This window comes from Hipposideros armiger, unplaced genomic scaffold (genome assembly GCF_001890085.2).
Source record: "Hipposideros armiger isolate ML-2016 unplaced genomic scaffold, ASM189008v1 scaffold_284, whole genome shotgun sequence".
In the NCBI taxonomy this organism is placed as follows: domain Eukaryota; kingdom Metazoa; phylum Chordata; class Mammalia; order Chiroptera; family Hipposideridae; genus Hipposideros; species Hipposideros armiger.
Genome location: NW_017731634.1, coordinates 1,102,673 through 1,130,541, shown reverse-complemented (window position 1 = coordinate 1,130,541; position 27,869 = coordinate 1,102,673). Strand labels below are relative to the sequence as shown.

Here is a 27,869-nt window from a genome sequence, read left to right as displayed (position 1 = left end):
GGGCCTCCCCGCTGGGGACTCGGGCGGGAAGGAAAAGCACTTTTCCTCTTTGCAGTCTGTAAACTGTCTGGAGAGCTTCAAAGTTGGAGAAACCATAAAAAAGAAAATAAGAAATAACAGAAAGTGAGGTTGCCATAGAAACCGCTGCGGCTGGCACGGGAGCGTGGAAAAAGCTCGCGGGCTGGCCCGGCTCGCACCAGGAATGCGGCCGCAGCTGAACGGGGGCGCGGGTGTCGGCTGTGCCGCGAGAGAACATTCCGGCGCCAGGTCTGGAAAACAGGCCTTTGGTGACCCTCCTCTCGGGGCCCAGGGGCTGCGACACTGCGCATTCCTGGGGCAGGACCAGGGAGGCCCGGGCGGCAGGAATTGGCTTGGCCTTGAGTCAGTTCCTTCAGAAAAGCGCGGTCTTGGGTGGGGGGGGCGCCGGGGAGGGGCCACATTCCGCAGCCTGGGGCACCGGGCCTCCCTGGTCGGCCTGGAGGAAAAAGCCGCGCATGGCAACGCCGGTTTCCAGGCAGCCCGTCTCTAGGTGTTCCGGAGAACACAGCTGCACCAGCTGCCAAGGGCGCCGAGGGGAGCCGCGCGGGCTCGGCGGGCAGCGCCCAGCACCAGCCCCAGCCCTCATCTGACCTCGCCCCGAGGCCTTCCTTCTCCTGGCGGGTGGGAAAGGGTCTGGCTGGTGGCCACCTTGCTGGCCTCAGAAGCCTCCCGAGGCCTGCCCCGGCGGCCACGTGGTCCCGCCTGCGGTCCGTCCTGGGCTTTGGGCCCGGAGTCCCCGCTGAGCCCAGCCCCCGCCTCTGGCCGTGGCCATCCACTGGCTTGCCCCTCGCCACCTGGAAATCGCTTCTCCTCAGGGCTCCTCCGAGTCCAGTCCACACCTACTGACCTCTTCCAGCTACACACTGGTGGACATCCCCTCCACCCTCCGGCACTACTTCCTCTTCAGGCACACACGGGGGTCCCAGGGTCCTGAGCCACACCAGCCCTGTGGGCCCAGACCCCGGCCCCCTCCCCCTGCACGAGGACATTTCTGGGCTAACAGCTGCACCAGGGCGGCAGGGGCCTGGGCCTGGAAGCTGCCCGCTTTCCAAGAGACCCTGGCTGAGGGGACAGAGAGGCACCCAAGGCCTCTTGAGCACCCCTCCATTGGATGCCCTGCCTGGTGCCCACAGCCATTCTGAGGGACCAAGCCTTGGTGAGGACGCTGGGCCAGGTGATGTCCCCCTCCACCAGTCCAGGGACCCATGGCTCTGCCTCGGGGGGTGCCCAGGGAGCTTGCGTTGGGGGCAGCCAGGCTGGGCCCAGACAGCGTGCCCACCTCCCACCAGAGGCCTACCTGGAGCCCTCACTATTCCTGGGCCAACCCCACTGGGATGATTGTCACACTTAGGGACACATTCAGAGGAAGGGAGCAGGCAGCCCATCTTCCAGAGATGGACATAAATGATCCATTTGGATCGTCGGGTGACAGCTGGAGATGGCCTGCTGGGCAGTGTCCTCCCGCTGCCCACCTCCCGCTGCCCACCTACCTGGTAAGGCTGCTGTCACCGGCTCTGCCTCAGCCGCCCCATCAAGCCTGCAGGGAGGAGAGAAAGCAGCCCCTGGAGGCACCGTGCTTCCAGGACCCCACTGCACGCGGCACGTGCCTCTCCCCCTCAGGCCGCAGCTCTGGGGGCCCTGCAGACAGCAGAGGACACAGGTGACTGTCCTGTTTTCAAGGGGCAATGTGCCACCGCCTCTGGCAGCTCTACCGGCACCTGGAGGAGAGGGCCTGTGACGCCTGGGACCTGCTCTCGGCCCCTCGGCCCTTCCGTCTTGTCTTAACCCAAACATGCCACGGATGGAGCCGGAGCTGCAGTGTGACAAGCCCACCCCGTCCGTTTCCACAGCTGGCGCTGGTCTGAGCAGAACCAACGTGTGGCTTTTGAAAACTTAGGGTCCTATCTGCACGGAGGCCTCTCAGTGCAGAGCAAGGATCATTCAGAAAACAGCCGACGCGTGGAGTCCCTCTGGAAGCCACGTTTACTTTCCAGCAAGAAGTGACAAGCAGCAGCTGGGTGCGTGGAACGCAGTGAAGGCGGGGGGACCTCCGGGCACGGTGTCCCCCTCCTGGGAACTAAAGGTCATTGTCACCTCATGAAGCGGGAAAGAAAAGGCAGCACATGAAGGCAGGACTGGGCAGGCCTGGGGCCAGGCCCTGTGTCCGAGGGGTGGAGACGCTTCTGGCTACGGCTGCCCAGGCTCTCCAACGTGGGGGCAGGCTTCAGACACCCATCTCAGCGTTTCTGTCTCCGCCAGAGGGTTTTGGGGGGCCCACCACCCATGTGGGCTTCCACTCCGCAGTGAGTGATGGGCCCACTGCTTGCCCCCAGGGAGGGCCACCGCTCTGGAGGCCCCAGCTGTGTCCTCCGCGAGGACAGACGCTGAAGCCCCTGCTGAGCCCTGGCACCTGTCTGGGTCCGTGCCCCTGGGTCAGGCCCTCGGCCTTCTTCACACATCCTCTGGGGACAAAGGAGCTGGCGTCGTATGGATGCCTTGCACTGGGTCCTGCTGCCTCGGATATGCTTTCTGGGTGGCAGCGAGGACCCAGGTGCGAGGGGCGGGCTTTGCCCTGCAGTATCCATCCAAAGGGATTTCGGTGAAGCCAGGAGGGCTCCCCCACCCTGCCCTTGTGGCCTCGATTTCCTGTCATCAGGGTGGGGGTGGGGAGCATGGGGTTCCCTGGCTGGGGTTCCGTGACCCGCCAGGTTCTGACCCTTTGCCAAGCTGAAATACCACATGCATGGTTTGGGCGATACAAAAATAAAAACAGAAGATTTTTAAATTATTTCACTTTGAGTGGGGGAAAATGGGCCTTAGCGTAGACCCTGGAGCCACGTTAAGGGCCCCGAAGTGCGGGGGGCGGAAGGCAGATAAATAATTTAGCGCCAACAATAACCAGAGTCTGTCAGGCTGCTAGCTTTAAAGGAAATCATCGGGGCTACAAGAATCAGAGCATTTTTATAGAACCCCCAGGGCTGCGAGCAAACAGGCAGAGCCAGGCAGGAGCTGGGCAGTCCTGGCAAGGAGATGCCCGGGGTGCCAGCTGGCTGATGGGCCCATAGACCTGCAGCTCAGGCCTGGTGCCCATGGAGACCTGGGATGCACCCCAGGGGACAGAGGGCACTTCTGCAGCAGTGGGTGGTGGTGTGAAACACTGATTGGGCACCGATTGTGCCTCCAGGAGCGGGCGGCATCGGGGACGGATGGCCAACAGGCTTCCTCTTGGAACCATGTGGACTCTGTGTCAGCGGGAAAGGACCTGGGGTCCGGGTGGACATGGCGTGAGCGGGGAGGGCCCTGGGAGCGGGAGGGCCAGGGCTGCCCCATGGTGCCGCTTTGCCACGGTCAAGATTTTCTCTTTACCTGGGCCTGGTGCCCGTGTCTTCATGGTTCATATGCTTGGGCTTTGCCGAGTGTCTTGGATCTGCTGGTTTCTAGTTTTCATCAAATTTGAAACTATTTTGGTTATTTCCTTAGCTATTTTTTGTCTCCTCCTCACCTCCCACCTTGGAGCCTCCCGAGTCACAGACGTCATCTCCGCTCGAGACACTGCTTCTACGTGACGCTCTGTCTGGTTTCCATGGCCATCTTCAAGGTCACCCGCCTTCAAGGTCACCTGCGCTCTGCTGTTTGCTCCGTTGGTCATCCCGCGGCGGACTCTGCGGCTCCCGTCCGCACAAGCCCCTCTCAACATGCTCACCTCTCCCAGGTCTCCACGCGCCATGGTCAGTTTTTCCTCGTGAGCGCGTGGAATCCAGTTGTAACCGGCCGATGTCCTTTTTCCTCCAGCTGTGTCGTTTCTGGGCCAGTTTTGACTGACGGGTATTTCCCCTCATTGCAGATGGTGCTATCCTGCATTCTTTCCGTGCCTGGTCATCTTGGATCAGGTGCCAGACACCGCGAATTTCACCTTATTGGGGGCTGGATGTTTTCATATTCTTATAAATATTCTCGGTGCCGTTCCTTAGAGACAGTTTGATCCTTTTGGGTCTTGCCGTTTTGTTAGGTGGGGTGAAGAGCACTCTACCATTAGTGCCTTGTGAACTCGGAGGTCATCCAGTCCGGCTGCTGGAGGGCACTGGCGGGGCCCTGGGTGACTCTGGACGTACTCCCTTTGATCCGCCTGGTGGGTCTTCCCTTGTGCCCAGGCGCTCCTCCGTGCTCTGCAGACTCCAGGGTTCTCTCCTCCCCTCTCTGTCCTGCTCCATCTAGTTGCCTTGGCTGCCTGGGACTCCCAGTTTCGTCTCTCCCCCTGGGGACTCCTGAACCACCTGGGTCCCCTCCCTGTGCCACAGCTGGGATGTGGCGAGCTGGGTGGTCACAGGGCTCACGGCGATTGCTCCCGCCTCTTGGGACTCCTGCCCTTGGTCACCTGATGTCCAGTGTGTTTAGGGCTGCTGTGCAGTTTTTCACTGATTACTTGTGGGGTGCAAATCCAGCCCCTGGCACTCCATCTGATAGACTGAACCAAGACGTGGTGCTTAGACAGCACCAACTCCCCTTCAGTGGTCTGCTCCCCGGTGGAGAGAGGCCTCCTGCTCCCACCCTCCCCACCTCTGAGCCTGCAGCACGAGCACCTGGTTGTCCTTTCAAGGCTCCCAAGTGGCATCTTGTTCTAACTGGATGTGTCCCTGTGAGATGGGCCTCAGCCAGCGTGGATCACTCTGCCGTGAGGCTCCCACGCCAGGTCTGTCCCAGTTCCCCACGAGGCCTGGTGGGCCGTGCCCTTCGACTGCCCCAACAGGACATGTGGTGGACCCTCTGGAGTGGGGGAATTTGACAGCCTCCTCGAAGGATCAACGAGGTAACCCTACTGGCTCCCACTAGGTGCGCAGCGGCCCGAGTGACCCACCAGTCCAGTCAGCTGCCCCTCAGCACGGGTGGCCGTGGTCCTCCCCAGGACCTGTGGCCATGCGGTTCCCTTTCCTGAGGCCCTGAGAGTGTCCCGTCAGGCTGCATGACCTTAACAGGCCCTCTGGACCCCACCTCTGCTTGGGCAGGTGAGTCACAGGACTGCACCCTGCAAGAATGGACCCCGGGGACTTTGTTCTGTTGAAATTACCACAAGCACGCCTGACCCTAAGTAGACCCATCGCCCAGGCGTTGCCCACTGTAGCCTGGGCAGGACGTGGGGCTGTAGCCAAGCTCCATGGTGTGTGGCTTCTCAGATCTTCTCCGCGTGGCCCGGGTCAGGAGAGAAAATGGGCAGAGCTGAGAAAATCTCCATCATTGGAGTGGTTGCCATAGGGGCTGGAAGCCAGCGGCCTGCGCGCCCATTCTTTTGCTGGGGCAGCTGAGCGAGGCACCTGGGGAGGGGCACTGGGACCCCCTCAGCCAAGCACACAGCAGACAGTGAGAGAAAGGGGTGCATTTCAGAGTGACCGTTCCCCCAGCGAGCCCAGGGCCTCTCGTAGCCCATGTCACCCAAGCGTGTCCACCCAAAGGCCCTCGGGGTGTGGGCTTGGCAGCTCTGTAGGCAGGCACAGGAGGCCTAGTGGCTGCATACAGATTTAGAAGCCCATGGCCCTGGTCAGGCGAGGGGGCCAGGGGTGCTGGCTCTGGGCTAGGTCCCCTGGCCTGGCCCTTGTTGTCACTGGTTTCCCGGTCCGTGAGGTAGGCACACAGGCGTGGCATGGAGTGTGGACGCCCTGAGACCTGACCTGGGCGTGGGGCCCCCTTCCTGCAGCTGGTCAGGGGAGAGCTCACCCAGGGCAGTCTAGGTCAAGGCTCAGGCCCTGAGGTCAGGAGCACCTGGCTGCGGCCGCAGTGATGTCACGTGCAGCCTCTGGCACTAACAGATACACCAGCCTAGGGATCTGGGAGCCGGGAGTCAAGCACCAACCAAGTCACAAACCGGGAAAACTCACCCGAGGGTGGGCCGGCTGCCGAGAAGCCACCCAGGCTCTCCAGACCTACCCACGGGGGATATGAGTCCAGAGCTTTCTGCAGCCCCACAGAGAGCCCATAAGAAAGTTCCATAATTAGAGCAGTGAGCTAGTTGCCGGAGCCCTGACTTGGGGGACTGCAAACTGTTGTTGCCTGTCTAGGATCCCTGAGCTCAGCAAGTGACAGCCATGGCCCAGCCCCTGGCCGTCTCCCAGTTGGCTCAGCCCGTCTGTAGAGGGTTCTCTCCCCGGAGGCCCCCAGAGGCCTCCCCTTACCCAGGCTTGCAGGGGGCCGGGGTCACACTGCCATGCAGCCCCTCTGGGTGAGGCCCTCCCTGCACACATGGGGCCAGCAGAGCAGCTGATGGTCAGAGCAGGAGAGGCTTAATGCGTTCTGAGCCCTACCCTGGGGGCAAGGGGCCCATCCAGCACCATTTAGGGGCTGTGTCCCCAGCGACAATGGGCTCCTGGCCCTGGAAAGCCTGCAGGGTATTTTCTGTTTGGGGGTGCCTGCCAAGGAGGCCCTCAGGGGGGTCGTGAGTGGTCGCCAGCAGTCGCCAGTGGTGGCTGTGTGACAGGTTAACGCCGCCCCCCCAGAGTCCATCTGCTTGGCCGTGCCTCTAGCACCCTGCTGAGCTGTGGGAGACTGGGGTGCCTGCACAGCCGGCCCAGCTGCCTCGCCAGCCCTGACACCTGCCCCAGTGCATCACTGCTGCTCGGACAGGACAGGGCTCATTTTGCAAACTTTAGAAGTTTCTAGAGAAGAAAAAATCCCAGTCCATGCCCTCCTCTCATTGTCCCTGACACCCACGGGGGGCAGCTTCCAGCCAGGGACAGGGCGGCAGAGGCTGAGCCCCTGTGAGTAAGGGGGCCCGGGGGGGGCCTGCCGCCCATTGTCCTGCGACTTCACCCTGTCATGCCCTCCAGCCATGTCTGTGGCCTCCTGCTGCCCTGAGAACTCTCACCCCCGCCTAAGCCCACCCCTCCTCTGGGCCCCTGAGTGCCAGGGCGCAGGGCCGCCGGGAACCAGGAAGAGTGCCCTGAGCACACGCTCTGGTGACAGAGGCCACGAGCGAGCTGAGGACGGCCTTCCCAGCAGAGGGGCCAGCACGTGCCGAGGGCCAGAGGGCAACACTGTGTGAGCAGAACCCGGGCCGGGGCACAGGTAAGCTGGAGGGGTGGCTGCGGCCTTCACCCCAGACGTCACGCAGGGTTTCTTGGGGTCATTCGAGGTTAGATTCAGAAGCATTTGCCCATGTCCCCGGCCGGGGGTTGTTGGGGGCCAAAGGGAAGGGGGGGGAGGGGCGCCGGGAACCAAACCCGGATTTGCCCTCCAAGGTTAACATTGGCGGAATTAGCCCGGGGGTCCTGGTTAAGGCGGGCACCCCTGGGCTCAGGGCCACCGGGTTTCCCTTTTCCCCGGGGCCTGGGGCGGACGGGGGCAGTTCCTGGCTGAGGCCAGCGAGGAGCCCGTTTTTGCCCCCCAGCCGGGGGTGAATCTCCACCATGGGGTCTGCCTGCGGAGGAGCCCCCAGGCCAGGCTGTGCAAGCTGGACTTTTCCTGCCCGCCAGGCTGTCACTCAGAGCCTGTCCTCTTTGGGACCCGCTGAACCTGGTGGCTCCTGCCCAGAGCTTCTCCGGGTCCTGGTGGGGCCAGCCAATGGTGGGCTCACAGGACAGCACTCCAGACCCCAGGGCTGCTCTGGACTTAGTGGACGAAGGTGATGGCGGTTGTCCTGTGGCTCCGGCTCAGGGTAGGTGAAGAGCCCCGGATGCTGGCTCGGCCTCTGGGAGGGAAAGCCTTTCAGAGGGGACGACGACCTGTGTCAGATGCTCAGTGGTCACCCACAACCTGCGAGGAGGGGCCTGCAACCATCCACTACCTATTCAAGTACAAAAATCAATTGGCTCCATCTGCGTCGGCCTGATGACTAAGTGGCTAATCACGGAAGCCTTAATTAAACCCATTTTTCTCCGACCAAGCGGGGAAGTGGCTCTGCGGCTGCTGGTGTCAGGCTCCGGTGTCTTTGCTGAGCAGTTATGGGCAAGATCGGGCGCAGATTCCCGCGGAGACCACCGGAGCTGGGCGCCCGGGTTGGTGGGCGGCAAGCGCTGTGCTCGGGCACAAAGCACGCATTTAGGGTGTTTTGGGGGAAATCAAGCAGAGCCTTTCCTGCCCCCATTCCAGTGGCATTCTCACATGTGGCTGGCCAACTCCCGGCCACATTTGTGAAATCGAGTCCGTCTTTTGCAGCTGACACCACTTCGCATCACTCAGGAGCGGACGGGGTCTGTGTCATGTTGTGAAATTCCGTCATACGCCAGGAATGTGTCTGCAGGAATGTGGCGAGGCCGCCATGGAACCAGGCTGTCCCCGGCAAGCGGCCGCGTGCATGAGCTGCTCAGCGTTGGGGGGACGGGCGAGCAGAGCCGGCCCACCTGACTGTGGAGAGGCGGCAACTCAGGGACAGGATTTTGAGACAATGCAGACGCGCTTATGCGACAACAGGGAAAAGCCAAAGTCCCATCAAAGCACATTCCCAGGAGAAATGGGGTTAAATGGGCCACCCCCTCTGTGGACACCCCCGACCTGGTGTCCCCGTCATCAACACACAGGGCTCTTCCACCTGGGACTCTGCGGGGTGGGTGCGAGCCCCACCTTGCTCTCTTCATGGGATGGGGTCCATGTGGTGAGGGGCCCGAGTGCTGAACCTGGGCTCTCCCTTCCAGGGTGGCATGCAACCCTGAGAGCAAATGGTGAGAGCATGTCCCCGGGAGGGCAGGGGCCTGACAGGCCAAGGGCTGGGCTCTGGGGAGGCCCCCGGGCCCGAGACCTCTCCCTTCCCTTCCCTCGACCCAAAGGCTTATTTCAGGGAGCACGGGTAAGTTTTCTTAGTAGATACTGAGGAATTATGCAAATGAAGCCGAAACCACTGGCCTGTCACCATCTTCATGGAGAGAGAGAGACTCCTTCTTTAGTCATTTCTGTTGGGTGAGGGGTGCTAGCACGGGCGAGGCCGACTGGGGGCGAACTGAACGAGTGAGCAAATGTGAGGTTTGCTGTGGCTGTGAGGGCTCGCCAGCTGGAGGGCACACAGGTGGCCCAGGGCAGCAGGAAGGCGGCTCCTGTGGGCGTCGCAGAGGGATGCTGGCACAGCCAAGGGTGATCCGGGCCCCAGGGCCTCAGTGCCAGCCCGCCCTGCCCCCCAGCCTCACGGCCCTGCCACCTCGGCTGCTTCCACAGAGCCCAGAAGTTGGTCCCCACTCAGGTCTCCCCAGGTGGAATGGTGGCCAGCTGAACTGGGCTGCTGTTCCCAGCTTCTCCAGACTTTGGAATCGGGCACTTAGAGGCCAGACACGCGTGTCAGCCCGTGGCTCCCTGTCGCCTTGCCAGAGGGAGCTCCTCGTCCTGGTGCCGGACACACAGCAGGCCACTCAGGCTGCTGGGAGGTGGGTTTGGGGGAAGAATTCTAGAGTGGCTGCACGTCGCTGACACTGCATGGCCACCAGGGCGGGGGGACGATAGCACGCGGGATCAGATGGGGAGGCAGTCCGCACACACGCCCGTCCCCCTCCGACAACCGTTAACACCTTCGGAACCTCGTCCATCCAGCACACGTGTGCCAGTTGGCCTGAGATCAGGAGGTAGCAGGAGAGCCATTTGCAGCAGTTTGTAATTAGCTTCTGTCAGCATCTGCGTCCTGGGCAAGGCGGATGCCCGTGTCCTGAGACGGGAGTGCGCGCGGCACTGGGGTGGCGAGGAGGCAAGAGGGAAGGAGAAAGCCACGGTCTGCAGCGGCGGGGGTGGGCAATCGTCAGGCCAGCCTCGGGCTGGACCAGTGACCGCTGGCCTGTGTCCCCAGGGCTGTTTTGGGCAAGGACCCTATGGTGCCACAGAGTGAGACCTGGTGCCCCCATGCTGGCCCCGCAGCCTTTGCCTGTTGGTCACCTCCCTCTGGCCGGCACCAGGCATTCCCTCCAGGGAGGTCACTCTAGGCCTGCTCAGGCAGAATATAAAGAAGCAGACGGATGCAGAATTATGGGTTTGTGTGGGGGGGGTACAGCCTCGATGGATTGAGTACTGGCCCTGCAGTCTCTGCGTTTGCCTGAGCCAGCCTGTGCGGGAAGCCAGCAGGAGACCTAAAGGCCCTGCACCCCATGTCCGCGGCCGGGTCAGGCCCACTTCCCAGCACAGAAAGAGGGGTATGCGATGATGGCGACCAGAGCCCACGGGGCCAGCCCAGGAAGCTGGTGCATCTGTGAGATGGCACCACAGCTGGTCCTTAGAAGGGAAGGAGGCGGCCCCTGCTGAGTGGGGGCTGGGGGCGGCAGGAGCATTTGGGCAGAAATTGCCAAGGGCTCGGAGGTGGCAGGAGCCCACGCGCCCCTCTCTATCCCCATGTGGGTCCATTATTCACAAACTAGAGCCCCCACCTGGACTAGAAGCAGGGTTGGGCTCCGCAGGGTGCCAGGGGCATCTCATCCGCCAGGCCCCATTCACGAGGCCTGCCGACCCTTGCAAATGCCCTGCCCCCTTGGATGGGGGCCCAGCCGGGAACCATGCATCCGAGACTTTGCAAGGATTTTCTAACGCAAACCAGACACGGTGGTTGTCGCAAAACCCAAGTGCTTCTGTTTTGCCACAGCCAGGCCTGGCGGCTGGAAAGGATGGGTTTCCTAGAATTCTGAGGGGTGGGCTTTTGGGTCCAGAGACAGGTTTGGACACTGATGCAGGGAGCTGGTGCCCCAACCAGAGTAAGGAAGCTGGCAGGGACCCCATGGCAGAGCTGGTGGGAGGCGCTGAGCGCACATGCAGGCCCTCCCACTCTTCCCGGGGCGGGGGGCACACAAACACCCAGATGGGGCAGGGGGACTTGGGGGCACAAAGCTGGGGGGCCCTGTAGGAAGTCTTGAGGCCAAAGTCCCATCAGCAACAGGGCGTTTGGACGGTGGGGGCAGTGGGGTCTGAAGGAGGGAAGGACCCACTACCAAGACCAACAGCTGCAAGAGCCGTGACGGGGAGGAGCTGGGGGCACCTGTCAGCACTTGGGTGTTGGGGGGATGGTGCTCTGCAGGGACCCTCACCTCCACAACCCACTATACCCTCCCAGGGGCAGGAGCTGCAGGAGAGCTCACGGTGAAAAATCTCTCCCCAGAATTTCTATATTCAGACAACATAAGCTCAGCGGCCCTGGGATGGACCCCCTGAGAGAATGGACCACCCCACACCTCAAGGCCTGGCACAGGGGGTGGTGCAGCGGGGCCCCCAGGAATCCAGACGCTGGTCACACGCTCCATCTCAGAGACGCGGAGCATTGTGAAACCAGCGCACTTTGCTGAGACTGTAAGGAGCCCAGTGGGGACGAGGACACTTGGAGTGTAGCGCCCTGCAGCCCTCAGCTCACCCGCAGGGCTGGGAGGCTGAGCTGCGCACTCCCTCTGCTTCCTGTGAGCCATCGGACGGACATGAGGGCCGCCTTTTTACGAAATGAGACGGTTCAACATCACCCTCAGCTGCATGGTTGCCATGGTTACAACATCCGCAGAAGCCAGGCCCTGAGCACGTGGCGCTGGGCTCGGTCACCTGACTCTTTCAGCTGTTGGTGTTCAGGTCCTGAGCCCGAAACCCCGAGCACGTGTGGGGCCTGCGCGTCGAGCGAGATCTTGGCTGTTTATTTAGAACCTGTGTTCCTCCAGCGCATGTGTGAAGCAAGCTGTGTATTTAACTCACGCGGTGACTCAGAACAGCACAGGACGGCCCCTTCCCTGTAGCGCTCAGCCCAGCTCCACCGTGCCAGTGGGGTCAGGGGCTTGTCAGCGTGCCGACACTGCCAGCCTCCCAGTGTTCCCGGCTCATCCCACGCCCACTGGCGTCACCGATGCGCCACCTAATTGCAGGGAGCGTGGGCAGCTGTGCAGCTCCAGGCAGCGCACGGCCTGCTTCCCGTTTCTGCAGAACTCCTTATGTTCCTAGAGTGTTCTTGCTGGGTCTGTGCCCACAAGCCTCTGCTCTTTTTCGTGGCTTTTTCAACGTGTGCCCCTGAGCTGGCAGTGTGAAGAAAAGTGCCTGGTCCCAGGCAGTGGGAGGCGCCCCCAGCACGCTGACCTCGGCTCTTGGGAGTGGGTGGACAAGGCCTTGTGCCGGGGTCAGGCCTGGCCTTGCAGCAGACGGCATCACAGGCAGCCTGGCACCTCTCCCAGGCCCTGTGCTCTGCCCCCCCACAGGCCACATTCTCCCATCCCCACCCACCATGGCCCGGGGCCCTCTCCCTGGAGGGGGAATCGTGTCTTTCAGGGGTGGTGATTTTTTTCTCAAGGTGTCGTGTTTCCAGGATGTCCTGCTTCCAGCTCCAGGTCTGTGTTCCAGGCCGAGTCGCCCAGGATCCACCCACAAAGGAGACCACAGGTGGCAGGAGACAGGCGCTGGCCACACTGCAGGGACCTGCCCTGTGCTTCACAGTGTTGCAGCCAGCTCCCCGCGGCTCCCAGGGGCTTAGGGATGGGTTGGGGAGGCCAGGTCGCGTCCCACCAGAGCGAGGGACAGGCTGCCCCTGAAAACAGGGGCCTGGAAACGGTTCTCTGGAACCCAGCCCTCCCTGGGCTGGAAAGAGCATGTCACCGTGAAGTAGCAACAGAGGGGTCTCCTCGCCTCCCCACAGGACGACTTTCAGCCCCTCTAATTTGTCAAACGAAAATCCAAAGTGGATGTAGGTGAGCCTCAGCCGCCGCCTCTGCAGGACGGAGACAGGCCAGCGGTGGCCCCTGGCGCCCGGCAGACAGTGAGGACTGAGCCCCGACCAAGTGCCAGGTCACAGTGCCCTGCCCGCCCTCCCTGCAAGAGTGGCCCTCCTCTGTGGCCAGCAGGCCCTGCCAGAAGGAGCCGCCGGCCGGCCACATCCTTCAGGAAGCAGGCTGCTCGCGCTGCTGACCTCCGGCCTGTCCGAGCGAGGTGCTGAGGGGACAGCTGGGTACCACTCCTGCTGCCCCTGCTCCCGGGATAAGATCCCCTGAGTTCAGGCCAGACCAGGCCCCAGGCTCCCACTGAGGAAGCGAACGTGCTCTCCACGCCACAGAAGGCTCTGGGATTGCTGGGCAGACTGAGGCCTTGCCCATGGTGTCTGCGGGGTCTCACGCCAGTGGGGAAACTGAGGCAGGTGTGTGGAGAAGGGCACCCCTGCCCTCACCCATGAATGTGTATACCTGGGGGGCCCGCTGAGAGCCCCCCACCTGTGGCCCAGCTGGTGGGAGGCCAGACCAACCCCAGACGCCCGTGAGTGGGTCGACCCTACCTGCTGCCTGCTGGTGGGTCCCGCACGGTGGGCGTCCTCCTCTTGGGACCTGAGCTGCCTCTGGGACCGCTGCTTGCCCTCTACAAGTAGCAGGCGGGGGAGAGGGGCTCAGAGGGGCTCCCGGGTAGCTGCCCTCTGAGCACCCTGGACGCAGTGGCCACAGTGTTGGGCAGCGTGGGGGCCTCCCTACCTTGTGCTCGCTGTCCAGGAACGGGACCGGGTGGTACCCGGGTGGAGGGGGCCCGAGGCGGACATCCACGAACTGGGCACGGCCTCTCTCCACTCGCCGACAGTCTGCAGGACAATGGGGTGCGCCTTCCCCAGCTGAGGAGAAAGAGACATTCCCAGAAAAGTAAACAAAAAGGCTCTTCAAGCATCACGAAGCAAAGGTCAGAAAAAACCCTTCACGTGGCTGGGCAGGGGACAGGGGACAGTGGTCAGGGCAGGGGACCGCTAGGTCATCTCCAGGTAAGGTTGGGGGCCAAGGAGGCACCTGGGTCCTGGTGCTCCCCTGCGGCCCCAGTGCAGACAGAGAGGTTCTGTGTGCACGTGGTGTGGGGGTCCCTCGATGCTTCGGGGCTGGGGGCCTCCTCCCACAATGCTCCACCCCTAAGGCCCTGTGTTGGCCCAGGGGAGCCCAGCGCCCTTCTGCACACAGTGAGATGGAGGATATTTCTGCTTTGTAATGGCTGAGTGCTGTGGGTCCCTGGCAGTGGGGAGCAGGGTGCCATGAAGGGCAGCAGTCCCCCAGGAGACCCTGAAATCCTCAGATGGTGGAGGGCTGGACTCAGCCTGTCTGTCCCTGTAGTGGGTACTCCCACCAAGGACCCCTGCCCACCCTGGTCCTTTATCCCTCCTCTCCGAGGGGTCCTAGGGTGTGAGGCGACAAGGGCTTTCCTTCGGGTGGCACCATCCCCGGGCTCTGCCACCTGCAGAGGGAGCCCCAGCTTGCCTCTCCCTCCAGCTGTTCTGCACAGAGGTCAGCGGCTGAGACTGGACAGTGAGAACTTAGATGTTAGGTTGGTGCCGGAGCCCCCAGGACCGTTTCTCACACACACCACACACCACACCACACACCACACACACACCACACACCACACACACACACACACACCACACACACACACCACATACACACATACCACATACACACACACCACATACACACACACCACACACCACACACATACACACATACACACACACACACACACCACATACACACACACATACCACACACGCACCCCAGGACTGCTATCCTATGGGGGCTGGGCTCCCAGGCCCTCCTGACTGCCCTGGGTCCCTTGGGTCCCTGCCCCGCTCACACACACCACACACTGTGGACAAAGAGGCACCTGTGGGAACTGGCCAGGCCTGGGGAGGTGGCTGGACAGGGCCATGGGGATGCCTGGAGCCAGGCAGGGAGGGCAGGACGCCCCGGCTGACAGAGTGCTGGGGGCTCTCAGTGAGTGGAGAGGGATTTCTCCTCCATGCACCAGATGGGGCCCTGGGGCCGCAGACATTAACGTCCCTTTCCGAGCCCAATGTGTGCAGGCAGAGATGGAGACAGGCCCCAGAAGTATTTCCACAAAACAGGCAGGGAATTACTTCTCTCAAAGGGGTCTTAATTTCATCATTATGGCGCATTATAAGAAGTCAGGTCTTTCCCTCTGCAAGGACTTTCTGTCACTGATGTCCTTCGTCCAGCCGCTTTTGCTGTCCTCGCACTGTTCACGTCCTGGGCAATGGCTGGGAACCGAGCTGCTGACGGCCTCACTCCCGCTGCTTCCCGCACCACCGGCTCCACTGGGCCAGAGGAGCTAACTTTGACTACCTTTCATTGACACGTCCGGACCATAAAGACCCCCAGCTCTGTACCCTAACAGCCCTCTGCCAAGGTGACTGACCGCCGTGGGTTAGCCCCACACAGAGCACCCTAAGGCTGCTGGCTCCTCGGGGCGCAGCAACCTCAGACTGGACATGCAGCAGGCTGTCTCCAAGGCCAGGGGGCTGGAAAATGCATCCGGTGCGCCTTCAAGATCTGTTCGGACCTGAGTCCAGCGCTGCTCTGTCTCGCCCATCACGCCCTCACCAGCCGACGCACTGCGCTTGGCGGGACTCCTGGGTCCTCCCTCACCCCATGGCCTTCACGGGAAGCCAGGCCGGCCCCCTTCCTGCCCCAGAGCACAGTCCCGCCTCAGGCCACGCATGATGAGCTCGCTTTGTGGGAACCCTCCCTGCAGCCCCCTTTGCCTCCTCTGTCTCAGCTAGACTGTGGCTTCCTGGCTTGTCCCTCCAGGTGGTCACGCTGCAGGTGAGATGTCCAGACAGGCAAAGCCCGCCCTAGCAGCCTGAGTGTGGACCCTGGTGCAGAGCATTTTTGGGGTGGGTGATGTCGGCGCCTGGTGGAGACAGGTGGGGGTGGGGGTCTTCCAGATGCAGCTCTCGTACCGAGGGCAGGGCCTCTCTCAGGGTTTTAAAATTCATTCGAAGCTGCATGTGCTCAGAGCACCGCCTGCCCAGCAGTGGGTGGATGGTCAGCCCAAGGCTCCACATTTGTTTGAAGGCCCAGGCACCCCAGGCCCCGGGCCCGGTGGTCCTACCCTGGGCCCCCACATGCTCCCGCTGACCTCTCCTGCCTCCCTCCCTGGACCCTTTGCTGACATCTGATGCCGTTGTCCCTGGGTGCCGGCTGACCCCTTCTCGCCTCTGTCCATGTCCCCTAGTTGGGAGAAGAGCCTCACTCCCCATGGAAGTAAGCACCACATCCACCCAGAGGGGCCACCAGCTCCGCCTCCTCCAGAGGCCAGATGCCCAGCTCCAGCTCCTGCAGACGCTCCCGGACCGGGACAGTCTCGTGCCTCAGGCTCCCCTCTCAGTGAGGGGCCCACCCTCCAGCTGGTTACTCAGCCAGCGACACCGGTGACGTCCTGCATTCTGCCCCCTCCTGGTCTCCCCATGACAACCATCTTGGGGTCCAGGCCACCGCCTGGCCTCTTGGTCCCTGCCTCTGACACCAGCATCCCTCACACTCCAGCACTCGAGTCACAGCCAGGGGCTGCCTCGCCCTGCTCCAAACCCCGTCCGGCTCCAACCCCACTGCTTCCTCCTGCACCTTGAGCAGACAGAGTCAGGGCCCAGGATGGCTGCCCTCAAATCACACCCCTCCTCGCTCACACTGCTCACTCGCACGGGCGCCTCTGGCCTCTGCTCACATCCCTCACCCTGTCCTATTGGCAACCCTGGCGTCGTTGGGCCAAACCGCAGAAAAGGCTGAGACTGCCAGTAGGTGCCGCCCGAAGGAAGGAACACTAAGTTCTGATCAGAGACAAAGCTGCAGGCACATGTGACGGCATGGCCACTGCAGACACCCCCTGCCCACTGGCAGGCTGAGTGACAGGCCGGCGGGCCTGCTGGCCGGAGTTTCCACAGCACCGAGGGCTGTACTACAAGGAAGCCCTGAGGGACCACTTGAGGGGAGTGTCCCTGGGCTTGCTCACCTTGTCTCCAGCACCCTGGCGCATTTGGGGTGGGGGGCACTCCCCTGTAGATTGTAATGGTAGCAATTACGGCTTTATCAGCAAGACAAAGGTCACTGTCTGCCTCCAGGGAGGGGGCGACTCCAGGAAGGGGAGCTGAGGCCGGGGAGATCGGGCAGCTTGACTGCTCCAGGAGGGAAAGGCCTATTAATTATCCTTTTACAGCCTATGCAGTCAGCCTCCCCAATCACCTGTGTCGGACAGAGGCGGGGAGCCGCTGGAATAAACAAGGCTCGAGAGGGCAGAGCCGTTACCGCCAAATGGCCGCCGTGGGCCCAGGGCCTCACCAGGCGGAGAGCCAGCGACTGGACAAAATATTTTCTTCATGTAAGTGAATCAAAATAATAAAACGTTATTGGCCCTAAGGGGACGAGAGGAGTCTCATTTGGAGGTGACCAGTCACACTGCATTAGTCTTCAGGGCAGACTCAACCAGCCAAGGAGCGCCTTCCTCAGCAGGTGGGCAGAGCAGTCTCAACGGCGGGGACCCAGAGGAAGAGGGGCTGTCCTGAGGGCCATGCCAGGCCAGGCGGGCACCCTCAGGCCTCTTCGAGCGCGGTCCAATTGGCACACACATCTCACTGCCCAGCCCTCTGCCCTGCCGTGGCCCAAGGCTGGCCTGGAGGCTGTGCCATCAGAGGACAGGGTGAGGGCAGGAGAAGGGGTGGGGGCGCCTGTACCTTGGCTCCCGCCCCAGCAGGCAGCACATGGCAGGGCCTGTTCCTTCAATGCAGAGTTCTCACTGCAGCCCAGCCAGCTGGCCTCTCTGCACGCGATATGCACGTATGCATGCACACACGCGCGCGCACACACACACACCCCTGCCCAGGAAGACCCCAGTCACACAGGACTGCTGAGCGTGGTGGCCCTTCTCAACAGCCCCAAGTGCCTGCCTCCTAATATGTGTCATCTCTAGGGACCGCTCCCCACAATGTTCAGACCCATGCCCACCCTCAGGACCCTGCAGTCTGGAGACCGGGGGGATGGAGGGGTGGGGGTGATGGTCCCTGGATCCTGACAAGGGGGCTCCTGTATGTGCATTTAGTGAACCAGCCAGGAGAGCTCTGGGCGTTTGGACAAGCTTCTCCATCTGTCCTGGCGTCCATGTCCCTCACAGCGGTCTCGGGGGCCCTGCGGGCAGGGTGTCTCCTCAGCAGCCTGGGACACATGTATCCTGGGCACAGAAATGAGTCACACAGAAATACCTCAGCCTGTGATGTGCAGCTCAGAGTCCATTTACATCTAACAGCAGGTCAGGCTGTGCTGTTGGCTGATGAGGTGAGTGGCGTGGCTGGCGAGCTGAGGACTCTGCGAGCCCTACAGGTGACTAGAGGTGGCACAGGGACCCTTCGTCCCTCCTGGTCCTGCCTTCCTGACCCTGGAGCCGGGAGCCCTTGCTTCAGAACTCAAGTCTGGGGCCGTCGTCCTCACTTTCATCACCACCACCATCACCATCATCACCATCACCTTCATTATCACTGTCACCGTCACCGCCATTGTCACCATTGCCTTCGTCATCACTGTCACTTTCACCATCATCACTGTCACCACCACCTTCGTCATCACTGTCACCACCATCACTGTCGCCACCATCACCATTGTCACCATCACCTTCGTCATCACTGTCACCACCATTGCCATCGTCACCATCACCATCATCAGTTTCACCACCATCACTGTCACCATCATTGCCATCATCACAATCACGTTCGTCATCACTGTAACCATGATCGCCATCATCACCATCACAATTATTATCACTGTCACCATCATCACCATCATCACCATCACTGTCACCACCATCGCCATCGTCACCATCACCATCATCACTGTCACCACCACCACTGTCACCATCACCATCGTCATTACTGTCACCACCATCACTGTCACCACCATTGCCATTGTTACCATCACCTTCATCATCACTGTCATCACCATCGCCCTGTCACTGCTGTCATCACAGTGACCCACCTCAGCTCCATAGTACGTCACTCAGCACCCTTCAGAGGCCAGACCCTTGGCTGCGCTCTTCCCAGGCGGCTTATGCACACTTAATGGTCACCTCAACCTAGAGGAGGGGCTACTGCCTCCCTTGTTTACAGATGAGGAAACAGAGGACAGCCACCGCCAGCCCAGGCGCCATGCTGCTCTGCAGGTGCCCAGGGCCTCTCCTGGCTATGGGGACACTCTGGTTTCTGGTCTGCACACATCTCTGTGTCACTGGGGGGGAAACAGGTGCACATCTTGTCTCGAGACCAGGGGGCTGCACCCACATGTCACCCCCTTCCCCTTGCTGCTCTGTTAGTCACCTCTGTGCCCTGATGTGCCCACAGGTGTGAGCTCACACACACGCATCCCCACTGTCACACTCACCGGGAAACATCTGTGCACAGCGCCCCGCAAGCGGGTGCACGCACACACACACTAACACACGCCCCACTCGTTTGCACGCCCACATTCCCTGCTGAGCAGGCGGCCCTCAGTGGAACCCCAGGCCTGCGTGTCCAGCTGGCCCTGGGCCTCTGCTCACAGTGGTGCCCTGTGCCACAGGGTTCCCCGCCAGCCCAGCCCTCACCGCCCGCATCACCCTGCCTGAATGTGCCCACAGGGGCCTGGGCCGGGCCTGCACCCTCACTGCCCACAGAACAGCAGCGACCCCCAAGCAGACCCCTCCTCTGCACCGTCGGACGATGCTGCCGGCCTCCCTGATGGTAGCCAAGTCCTGGCCCCTACTTGGGGGCCCCTGGATGGGTCAGGGCGCCTGCCTGGCCTCCTGCCCGGGGCTGTTTCTGAATCACAGGGGCCACACCCTGTAACCCCCTCCTCTCCTCTCCCCACTCCAGCCCCCCCATCAGCAGTTTTAGGCTCTGCCCCAGCACTGTGTCCACTCCCCAGTAGACAGACACACGCAGGCAGCATGTGGTTGATAGAGGGCCGTGACATGGCGGGGAGATGTGAGGGAGCAGAAACCGCCCCTGGAGCGAGGCCTCGGGAAAGCGGGGTCTCTGACTACAGCAGATGGAGAGCCCCTGCAGCAGTGTCCAGGGGGGCAGCAGAAGGGTGGGTGGACATGGGGGTGGACATGGGGGTCTTGGGCTCAGGGCCAGGCAACAGCTACTTTGTCCGACGCCGGAAGAGGCCAGCAGCCACTGGCCAAGGTTGATTCATGGCCCCGTCAGAATCAAAACTTGAGGGATGCTGGGACTCAAATGAGGTTACCGTCTCTGGCTGGTCTGGTGGTTCTAAGGGTCTGGGGCCTGTCCAGCAGATGGCTCAGACCCCCAAGGTCACAGGCAGCTTCTCCATGTCCCCCCAGGGGACCTCTGAGTCCCTGACCAGGCAGGTGAGAGAACCAGGCGGCACTGTGTTGCTGGGGCGGGGGGGGGGGGGGGGCAAGCCTGGGTCCTGCCTGTCGTCCCTCTAAAGACCCTTTGCACCCAGCACATGAGCCCGGCCTTCTGGAAGGCACAGCCACATGGGTGCAGATTTCCTACCACACAGGACCCCAGCTTCACTGGAAACCTCCTGCCAGCAGAGCCAGGGGGAGCCCCAAGTGCCCCCAGCCTCCCTTCTCTCTCTCTCCAGGACGGTAAAACTTGGGGCTGACCTTGTGGTGGGTCCGAGGCAGCACCAGGCTGCTGCCCTCTGACTGCGGCCTGAGAGGAGGCAGGGGCTCCCCGGCTCTCTCGTTAGCCCCCAGGTTGTTGCTTGCCCCCACCACCCCGCTGACGGGCTCCTCCTTTTTGGAGGAGCACCCAGGGTGCAGGGGAGGCTGCAAGGCAGATCCCAGGGGCCGGGAGAGTGAGGTGTGGAAGGGACGCACTGCAGGTGCAGTGGCCTGGGGACCCTGCGGCTCCCCAGCCCTCTGGGGCCTGGCTCCAGGCAGACGCACCCCTAATGTTCGAGTTTATTTGCATTTCCACTGCGTTGGCCCTGGAAGCAACGGGGGCGTCTTTTTAGCCTTTTCTGGGACAGTCTCTTTACACTGTGTGATTCCAAGACAAGAAACTTGTAAGACAAAATTTCCTTTAAAAATACAGACCTTCCACACTCACTACTCTGCCGTAACAAACCAGAGAGAGTTCATATTAAAACATGTTACCACTGGAGAGGTGCTGAGATTTCCAGAAGTTGTCTGCTACACATGCCGTCACTTTTACTGGCAAGATAGGATCTGCAGCAGAGGGCACCTTGATTTTTAAATTCATCTTACAATTACGGGTAATTCTTCGCAGATCCCATCTGATGAATGTTCAATACATGAAAAGGCGAATCACTCAGATCCACTGGAAACATTTCCTGGGAGGGTTTTGTGCATCACAAAAAAGAAGAAAAGCAATCGCGGCGCTTAGGTTCCCAGATCCAGTTTAGGGGGATTGTCTGAGGCCCTGGGGCGCAGCCAGCCTGACCAGGGCCCCCTGGCAATGGCCCGCACCTGCGTAGGATTCAATGGGCCTAAATTACCAGGGTCGAGGCAGACGCCCCGCCGACAACAATTAACATAAAAGGGCTCCACCATTTAAAGCTGTGGGTGGGAATTACAAAAGGTTAAGAGACTAAATATAAAAACCTTTCTGAATATAAAATCAATGTGCTTTGTTACTGAGATCTGGGTGTTGTAATTTAACCAAAGTGGGGTTTTTAGAGTATCTGGCAATAGTCCACATCTAGAAAATCGTCTTTTCTCCTCAAGGCCAGGCAAGTTGTCTATTCAAAAGTTAGAAACAATGAAACAACTGAAATATTTCATATCAACAAAATAATAAAATACGAAGTTTTACAATTACGTATTACTGACATTTGACCTCTGGAAAGAGAAAGCGTTTTTTTCCTCCTCATTCTACTTATTTGTATAATTGGAAACCAAGTTTTAGAGGGTTTGCTTTCTTAACTGCCTGTTAGCATGTTGATCTTTGAGCTGAGAACCTGTTCCCAGTCGGTGCACAAGGGCCAAGCTCCCAGGGTGGGTGCTGGGCACCCCCGAGCAGCCCCAGGCCACCTGACAGCTGGAAAGAAGGTGCTGGATGAGCCCAGGGGCCTGACCCTGTGTGGTGGCCGTGGGCTGTGGGGGCAGGGCGGACCCCAGTGGCCTTTATCCAGCTGGCAGGGGGTGCTCTCCGGGACAGAAGGCGTCTAGTTCTGCCACCCAAGGTTCTGAAACAGACTTGAAGGGCCACATTTCCTTCTAGGGATCTGGGGGTGGCAGGGGAGGGGTGCTGAGCGCTTGCAGTGGGGGCCGGCGGGTCCCCCTGCGGCTGCTCCCGCCTCCTGGGAACCGGGCTCCATGCGCCCCCGCTGCAGGCACACAAGCTCAAGAACACGTAGAAACATGGATAATTGCTTTAAATGCAAGACGACGCCCGCTCTGCTCTATTTTGGGTCGCCTCACGTGGCCTCGCTTCTCTCTAGGGCGGCCGAGCGCCTCCTTCTCACCATTCCTCTGGGGGCCGCTGGGAGGGGAACCCCCTACCCGCTCAAAGCCCGAACACTCGGCTGATTGGAGGCCTCGTTCCAGTCGGTGCTCGCAGCAGCAGGCAAGCTGGACGGGGCAGCCGCCAGCAGCAAGTCCCCACATGTCAGGTGGTCTGTGCCCATGCCCCGCCCTGCTGACTGCCCTCTCACACCCGGCACTGCCTCCAGGAGCAGAGCCTGCAGGTGAGACCTGCCGGGGGTCCTGCGATGCTGCGTCCAGCTGGGGTGCCGCATGATGGTTGCTTGGGGAACAGACCCTGTGGCCAGGCCCCCCCCCCGCCGGCTCCACCTCTGCCCATCGGGGCCCCTGCTGGGCATCAGAGCGCCAGAGCCCGGAGGGGTCCCCTATCCAGGACCAGGGTGGCCCCCAGGGCGCTGCCTCTCGTCTGTGAGTGAACCTGTGACAGGAGGAAGACAGGGCACTCAGCACTGGCCAGCCCACCCGTCTGGTGGGCAGCCGGAGACCTGTGGCCGGGACCCAGGGCCACAGCCGGCTCCCTCAGTCCCTGCTGCTCTGCCAGGTCTGCGTCCTCACCACCGGCTGGGTTTGCAGTTACCACCTGACAGTCTTGCGGTGGCACTGCAGGGAGAGATGGCAGGGCGTGGCAGGTCACACGCGGGGCACACTTCCTTCAGCAGGCGTAGATGAGAGGAGATGCAGGCTGATGGGGGCAGCAGGGCCCAGGAGTGGCAGCTGGTGACGGGGTTTCTCATTTGAGCTCTCAGACCATTTGGCAAAGACGGCCGCCTGACAGGAAACCTCCATTCTTCTCGGTAAGAGAAACGGATTAGCTGGCAAATTGCGCTTCTGGTCTCCCTGCAGCCTGGTGAGATCCCACAGCCACATTCTGGCCCATGAGGCATCAGCAGCATGGGCGTGGCACCAGGAAGCTTCTGGAGGGCCGTGCCTCAGGCATCACCCTGCTAGTGGGAATAGGGGCATGATGGCTGGCGCAAGCGCTGCCCTCTAGGGCCACAGGGGTCCCTGGAGATCGGGGGGCATCACCTGGCCTCTGAGCTTCCAGGCAAGAAGGAAACGTGGATGGAAAGTAGCCACCGCTGTGCTGTTAGAGGAGAGGCAGCCACACCTGGTCCTAAGCACACAGCTGGCCGGGATCAAGCCACAGAACATGCACAGCCTGAGCTCAGCAGCAGCTGGGGCAGCTGGGGAGGCACGTAGTGAGCAGGGGGTACTCCCGGGGAGAGCAGGGCACCCTCGTCATGAGGTCTCCCGAGGGCGTCCGGGGTCAGGTTGTGGGGCACGTGGGTGGTCAGTAGGGTCTGGGACTCGGCTGAAGGGCCCTGCAGTGGCGCGTCTGCCCTGGACGCACATTTTACTGCATTCGCCTGCTTGGGGGTCGTCATCGGTGCCTTTAACAGGGACAGTCACTGCAGAGATTTTCTGGCCCCAATTTATTTCAGGCCTGGTGCTGGGTTATCTTTCGACCTGAAATTTGCTGGGCAGCGTCCTCCGCCCTTCACTTCTGAGACCCGTCCGTGTGGCAGTCCAGGCTGCTGGCAGTGGACGTCCGAGACGCTTAGCAGGGGCCACCCTCCCTGTACCGTGTCCTGTGCCTGCTGCCGGCGCCAGGTCAGCGCAGAGCGGGAACTCCCAGCTGGAACCAGCACGGCCACCAGACCCCCTGCCTCTCTGAAAAAGGGCTCCAGGGCCCTTGGTGAAGAAAGAGATGCTGGAACTGGAACCAAGTGAGCAAGTGCCACAACTGCAGGGTCCGTATGAGAGGGGTGGGGCTCACTGGGTCGTGAGGACACAGTGTGCTCTTACCAGGAAGCGGGGACCTGGTTTAAGTCCCTGCACCGGCGGCTGTCTGGAAATGCTGCGGTTTCTGCTTCCTCTCAGGATAACGGGGAGAACACTTAAGTGACAGGCATCCGTCCCCACACGTCACAGAATGAGCCGTGCACCCCTGCGCTCCCTGCCCCCTCGCCGGGTCTGGGCTCTGCCCTGCATGGGGGTCTTTGGGCACTGCTGGGCCAGCCACGCCCTCCTCCTGTGACCGAGTGACACCCGCTGGGTCACAGGCCGGCCTCGGGGCCTCCTGGCCTCAAGGGCTTCCTTGTTGCAGCCGTTATCAGTTAGAGCTCTCTCTCACGAACGGCTGACCGCTGTCCTACCTGCAGCAGGACTGAAATGTGCAGCCACTTCATTTTCCCTTTGCAGAATGCACAGGAGGCTCGCCCGTGGCCAGCGTGTTCATCACCCGGAACAGACGCAGCCCCCCACCCCAACGAGTCTGAAGGGCTCCGGCACGAACAGGGCAAGGAGCCGAGGTTCCTGGGGTGGGGAAGGACACCCTGCAGCCCGGAGTGTGGTGGGGAGTCTTTAGCGGGAGTGGTCCTGCAGTTCAGGGGTGAACCTGTTCCCACGAGGGAAATGCCAGTTTTAGGGGCAGTAAAAGCAGAAGGGGGTCCCCTCCCTTCTCAGTGTGTACTTCCCCAGGGTCAGACCCCATGACAGGTAACAGAAGGCCATGAAGTGGGGCCCTCGGTCAGCCGTGTCCCAGAGGCAGACACTGTTGTGTCCTCACTTTACAGAAGAGGGAACGGAGGCACAGTGAGTTTCAGCTAGAAGATGGTAGAGAAGCAGCAGCCCAGCCTGTCACCCCAGAGAAACCTAGGGAGGGGCCCAGGGCGTTTGACAGGCAACTGAGATGCCTGTGGGGCTCAGGCCCAAGCAGGTGTCCCCAGAAGCACCTTCCTGTGGCCCACCACATCCTAGCAGAGGTGGGAGCCTCCCAGGAAGGAGGCTCTGGCCCGAGTCTGTGCCAGGCCCACCCCCGGTGGCACAGGCTCGCCTTGGGCCTGGTTTCCACTGAGACTCATTAGGCTCTGAAATCCCTCTGGTAGAAGGCAGGACCCGCAGCAGTGTTTTTACGCAGGAATGAGACCTGTCCGCCAGGCAGCTGAAATTGCTTCTATAAACTGAGTTGAGAGTGCATGGGGGTGCGGGCTAGCCCCCCTCGGGCCTGAAGAACGCAGGACAGGCCGGGCCTATCTCCCTTCCCGTCAGGGCGGGTCTGGGCGTCCGCGTGGTCACAGCGCTTCAGATCTGCCCCATTTTGCCCTGGAAACCTCCCACCGGCAGCGGCCCCGGGCTGGAATCCTAAGGAGGAGGCTGGCAGGGGAGTGTGTGTGTGTTGGGGGGGAGGCTGAGAAGAGCAGGAAGGCCCCCAAACCTAAAATCCATGTGAATCTTCCCGGTGGGGACCCCAGCTGCATTTTCTGCAGCCAGGGCACAGGTGGACCAGGATGTCAACTCAAACGCCCCCCTGCTAAGAGGTGAGCTGTGTGTTTGCGATGCCCGGAGCTGTGGTGGGTTCAGTATCGCCGGCATAGTAATGCAGTGAGCGCCAGCACCCGGCTTCCGGGAATAGTTCCGGAATGATCCTTGGCGAGGCCAGACCGCACACTCTACAGGAGCAGGTTCTCGCCTGCCTGGTCGGCGGGCGTGGGGGTGCTCTGCCCGGCCCCCACATCTCCGTGGGGATCAGGAGCCCAGCCCACACAGAGACGCCCACTGGGCAGGAGAAAATGAGCTGGGAAACCGGGGAGCTGGGCGGCGTGGGGGTGGGGCACAGCGCTGACCTCCACCCACAGGCGCCATCATCGGGTGGCCTGTCCAGGCTGACCGCAGGCCTCCTGGTGGCAGTGGCCTCGGTGGGTTTGCCACCCCTCGTCCAGGCCTTGGCCTGATAAACCCAGAAACAGCCCTGGGGCCACAAGCCCAGGGGTTGTATCCGCTGCCAGGCTTGTGACAAATGAAAAAAATGACATCGCGTTGCACTCACGGCGACGATCAGGTCTGCACGTGGGGGACACAGCACAGCTGCCGCAGCCCTGGGGCCGCTCCCCCCCCAGAGACATTGGGTTCCCACGGGAACAACAGGCACCCCAGTCTCCTGGATGCCCAGGGCAGGGCAGACACAACCTGCTTTCTACCCACTGCCACGGCCGCTGGCCCCGAGGAGGAGGGCCCCGCTTGCTCTCCAGCTGAGTCCTGCTAGGGTCTGGGCACTGTCATCCAGGGTCATCCTGTCCCTCCCAGGTCCACTGTGCCTGGGTTCTCAGGGGTCAGCTTCCTTTTCCTCTGCCCGAGGTCTGGGGCACCCGCTGTCACCACACGTACCGGAGAGCTGGCACCACTCACTACTGACTAGTTGGTTAACTCCACTCACCAGGCAGGCCGCTGGGGGTGTCCTCCTGGTCACGCAAAGCACCTGATGCCATCGTCACCGCCAGGTCTCCCTTGGGGAAAGGTGAATCGGCGCCGGCACTTTCTGGGGCAGCTCCGGGCTTTGGGCCCCCAGGCGTGGGGCTCAACAGAGGGTAGGCGATGCACTCAAACCCACTGTGAAGGGAGCACAGGGCTGCGCTCAGCTCGACACGCTGGGGGGATACGGTGGCCAGGGCCATTCCAGGGAGGAGAAAGGGCCGAAAGCGGCCCCTGTGGGAGTGAGGTGAGGAAAGGAAGCAGGGAGGGCCGGGAGGGGTCTTGTTCTGGGACCACCTGAACTCGTGCTGCAGCCCAGCCCTCCCTGCCTCCCGCGCTCTGCCTGGCACCCGCGGTCTGAGGGCGCCTTTGCCTCCCCTCAGCTCGACTGAGTGTGTCGCGTCTGGTGGTCACCGCTGTGTCCCCAGTGCCGGGCGGGAGTGACGCAGGGAAGGCCCCAGGTGGAGCAGTTTGGGCGATTCCTCCTCAAAGTTGAGGAAGGGCCCTCCCCCCTGCCGCATGTGTGTCACCCACAGTCACCCTTACTCACAACGGGGTCTGGATGGGCACCTCGTGGCTGCCCTCGTCCACTTTGAAGAAGCTGACCTCCGAGTAGGCTGGGAGCTGCACGTGCCTGACGCCTGCTGAAATCTCCAAAACCCGGCCGTCCTCACCTTCCAGAAGGAGAGAGAAGCAGACTGAGCCGGGGAACAGGACAGGAGGGCCCCAAGGACCTGGGGTCCCCCCGGCTCCGGCCCTCGCCCTGCCGGGCAGGGCCTCAGTGCGGTGGGCATCGGGGAGGAGCGTCCACAACATGTCCAACCTGAGCTCTCCGCTCACCTCCCATCCCCTCCCCCCGCCCTCGGCTGAGCTGTCCACAGCCGCCCCCACCCAAGCCCGGTTCTGGGCTCCAGGGCACCGGCTGAGCCTCTGGCCCTGGCCCATCCCTCTGGGAGGGCGTCTCCTCGCTGGCCTCACAGGGCCTGGGGGATGGTGCGGCCGTAAGCAGACATATGGTCTGCCTCTGTCGTGGGACTGGTCACAGGGGGACATCGCTCCTTGTTACCCACCTCCCACCCTGACAGTGGGACGGGCTCCGTCCCAATCATCTACCCACAAGGCGCCCCGCACACTGCTGGTCACGTGGACTGGGCCCAGGGTCCGATGGAGAAATGGCAATCGCTGACCAGTACCAGAGAGGCCTGTCATCCAGCCTCACGTGCTGCTGAGAGCTGGAAAAGGAGACATGGCCGGGCATACACGGAAGAACTTTGACTTGGAAAGAAACGGAGCCAAGTATGGCATAAAAAAACAACTGTGGTTTGATCTGTGGCTTCCGTTTCTGGTCAAGATGGAGTAACTGGAACCGATTTACTCTCCTACTGAAGCAGCCAAAAAAGCAGATGAAATAC

At 61.6% G+C, this 27,869-nt stretch overlaps 1 protein-coding gene and 1 long non-coding RNA gene across 18 annotated transcripts in view; one reads left to right on the top strand and one right to left on the bottom strand.

The window, feature by feature from the left end:
* The window catches only part of LOC109391162 (uncharacterized), a 17,966-nt gene extending 857 nt beyond the window's left edge, over positions 1 to 17,109 (top strand). Inside the window, exons 2-11 of one of the 16 annotated variants that reach the window (XR_002125738.1) lie at positions 56 to 1,195; positions 1,391 to 1,532; positions 1,720 to 2,057; positions 3,520 to 7,092; positions 7,500 to 7,681; positions 8,182 to 9,377; positions 11,084 to 13,081; positions 13,425 to 13,605; positions 14,894 to 15,530; positions 15,943 to 17,109. This is a non-coding gene — a long non-coding RNA (uncharacterized LOC109391162). Of the gene's footprint in view, positions 1 to 55; positions 1,196 to 1,390; positions 2,058 to 3,519; positions 7,093 to 7,499; positions 7,682 to 8,181; positions 9,378 to 11,083; positions 13,082 to 13,424; positions 13,606 to 14,893; positions 15,602 to 15,942 lie in introns of those variants that run through there. The other 15 variants (XR_002125739.1, XR_002125740.1, XR_002125737.1 and 12 more) reach the window with 15 other exon arrangements.
* MORN1 (MORN repeat containing 1) overlaps positions 1 to 27,869 on the bottom strand; it is a 54,834-nt gene that overhangs the window by 1,101 nt on the left and 25,864 nt on the right. For both annotated transcript variants that reach the window (XM_019658458.1, XM_019658457.1), the window contains 5 exons: positions 27,008 to 27,131; positions 26,423 to 26,595; positions 13,407 to 13,540; positions 13,217 to 13,296; positions 1,530 to 1,576 (listed from right to left, as the gene is read on the bottom strand). In XM_019658458.1, the coding sequence (XP_019514003.1) occupies positions 1,530 to 1,576; positions 13,217 to 13,296; positions 13,407 to 13,540; positions 26,423 to 26,595; positions 27,008 to 27,131 (558 nt within the window). The remainder of the gene's footprint in view (positions 1 to 1,529; positions 1,577 to 13,216; positions 13,297 to 13,406; positions 13,541 to 26,422; positions 26,596 to 27,007; positions 27,132 to 27,869) is intronic.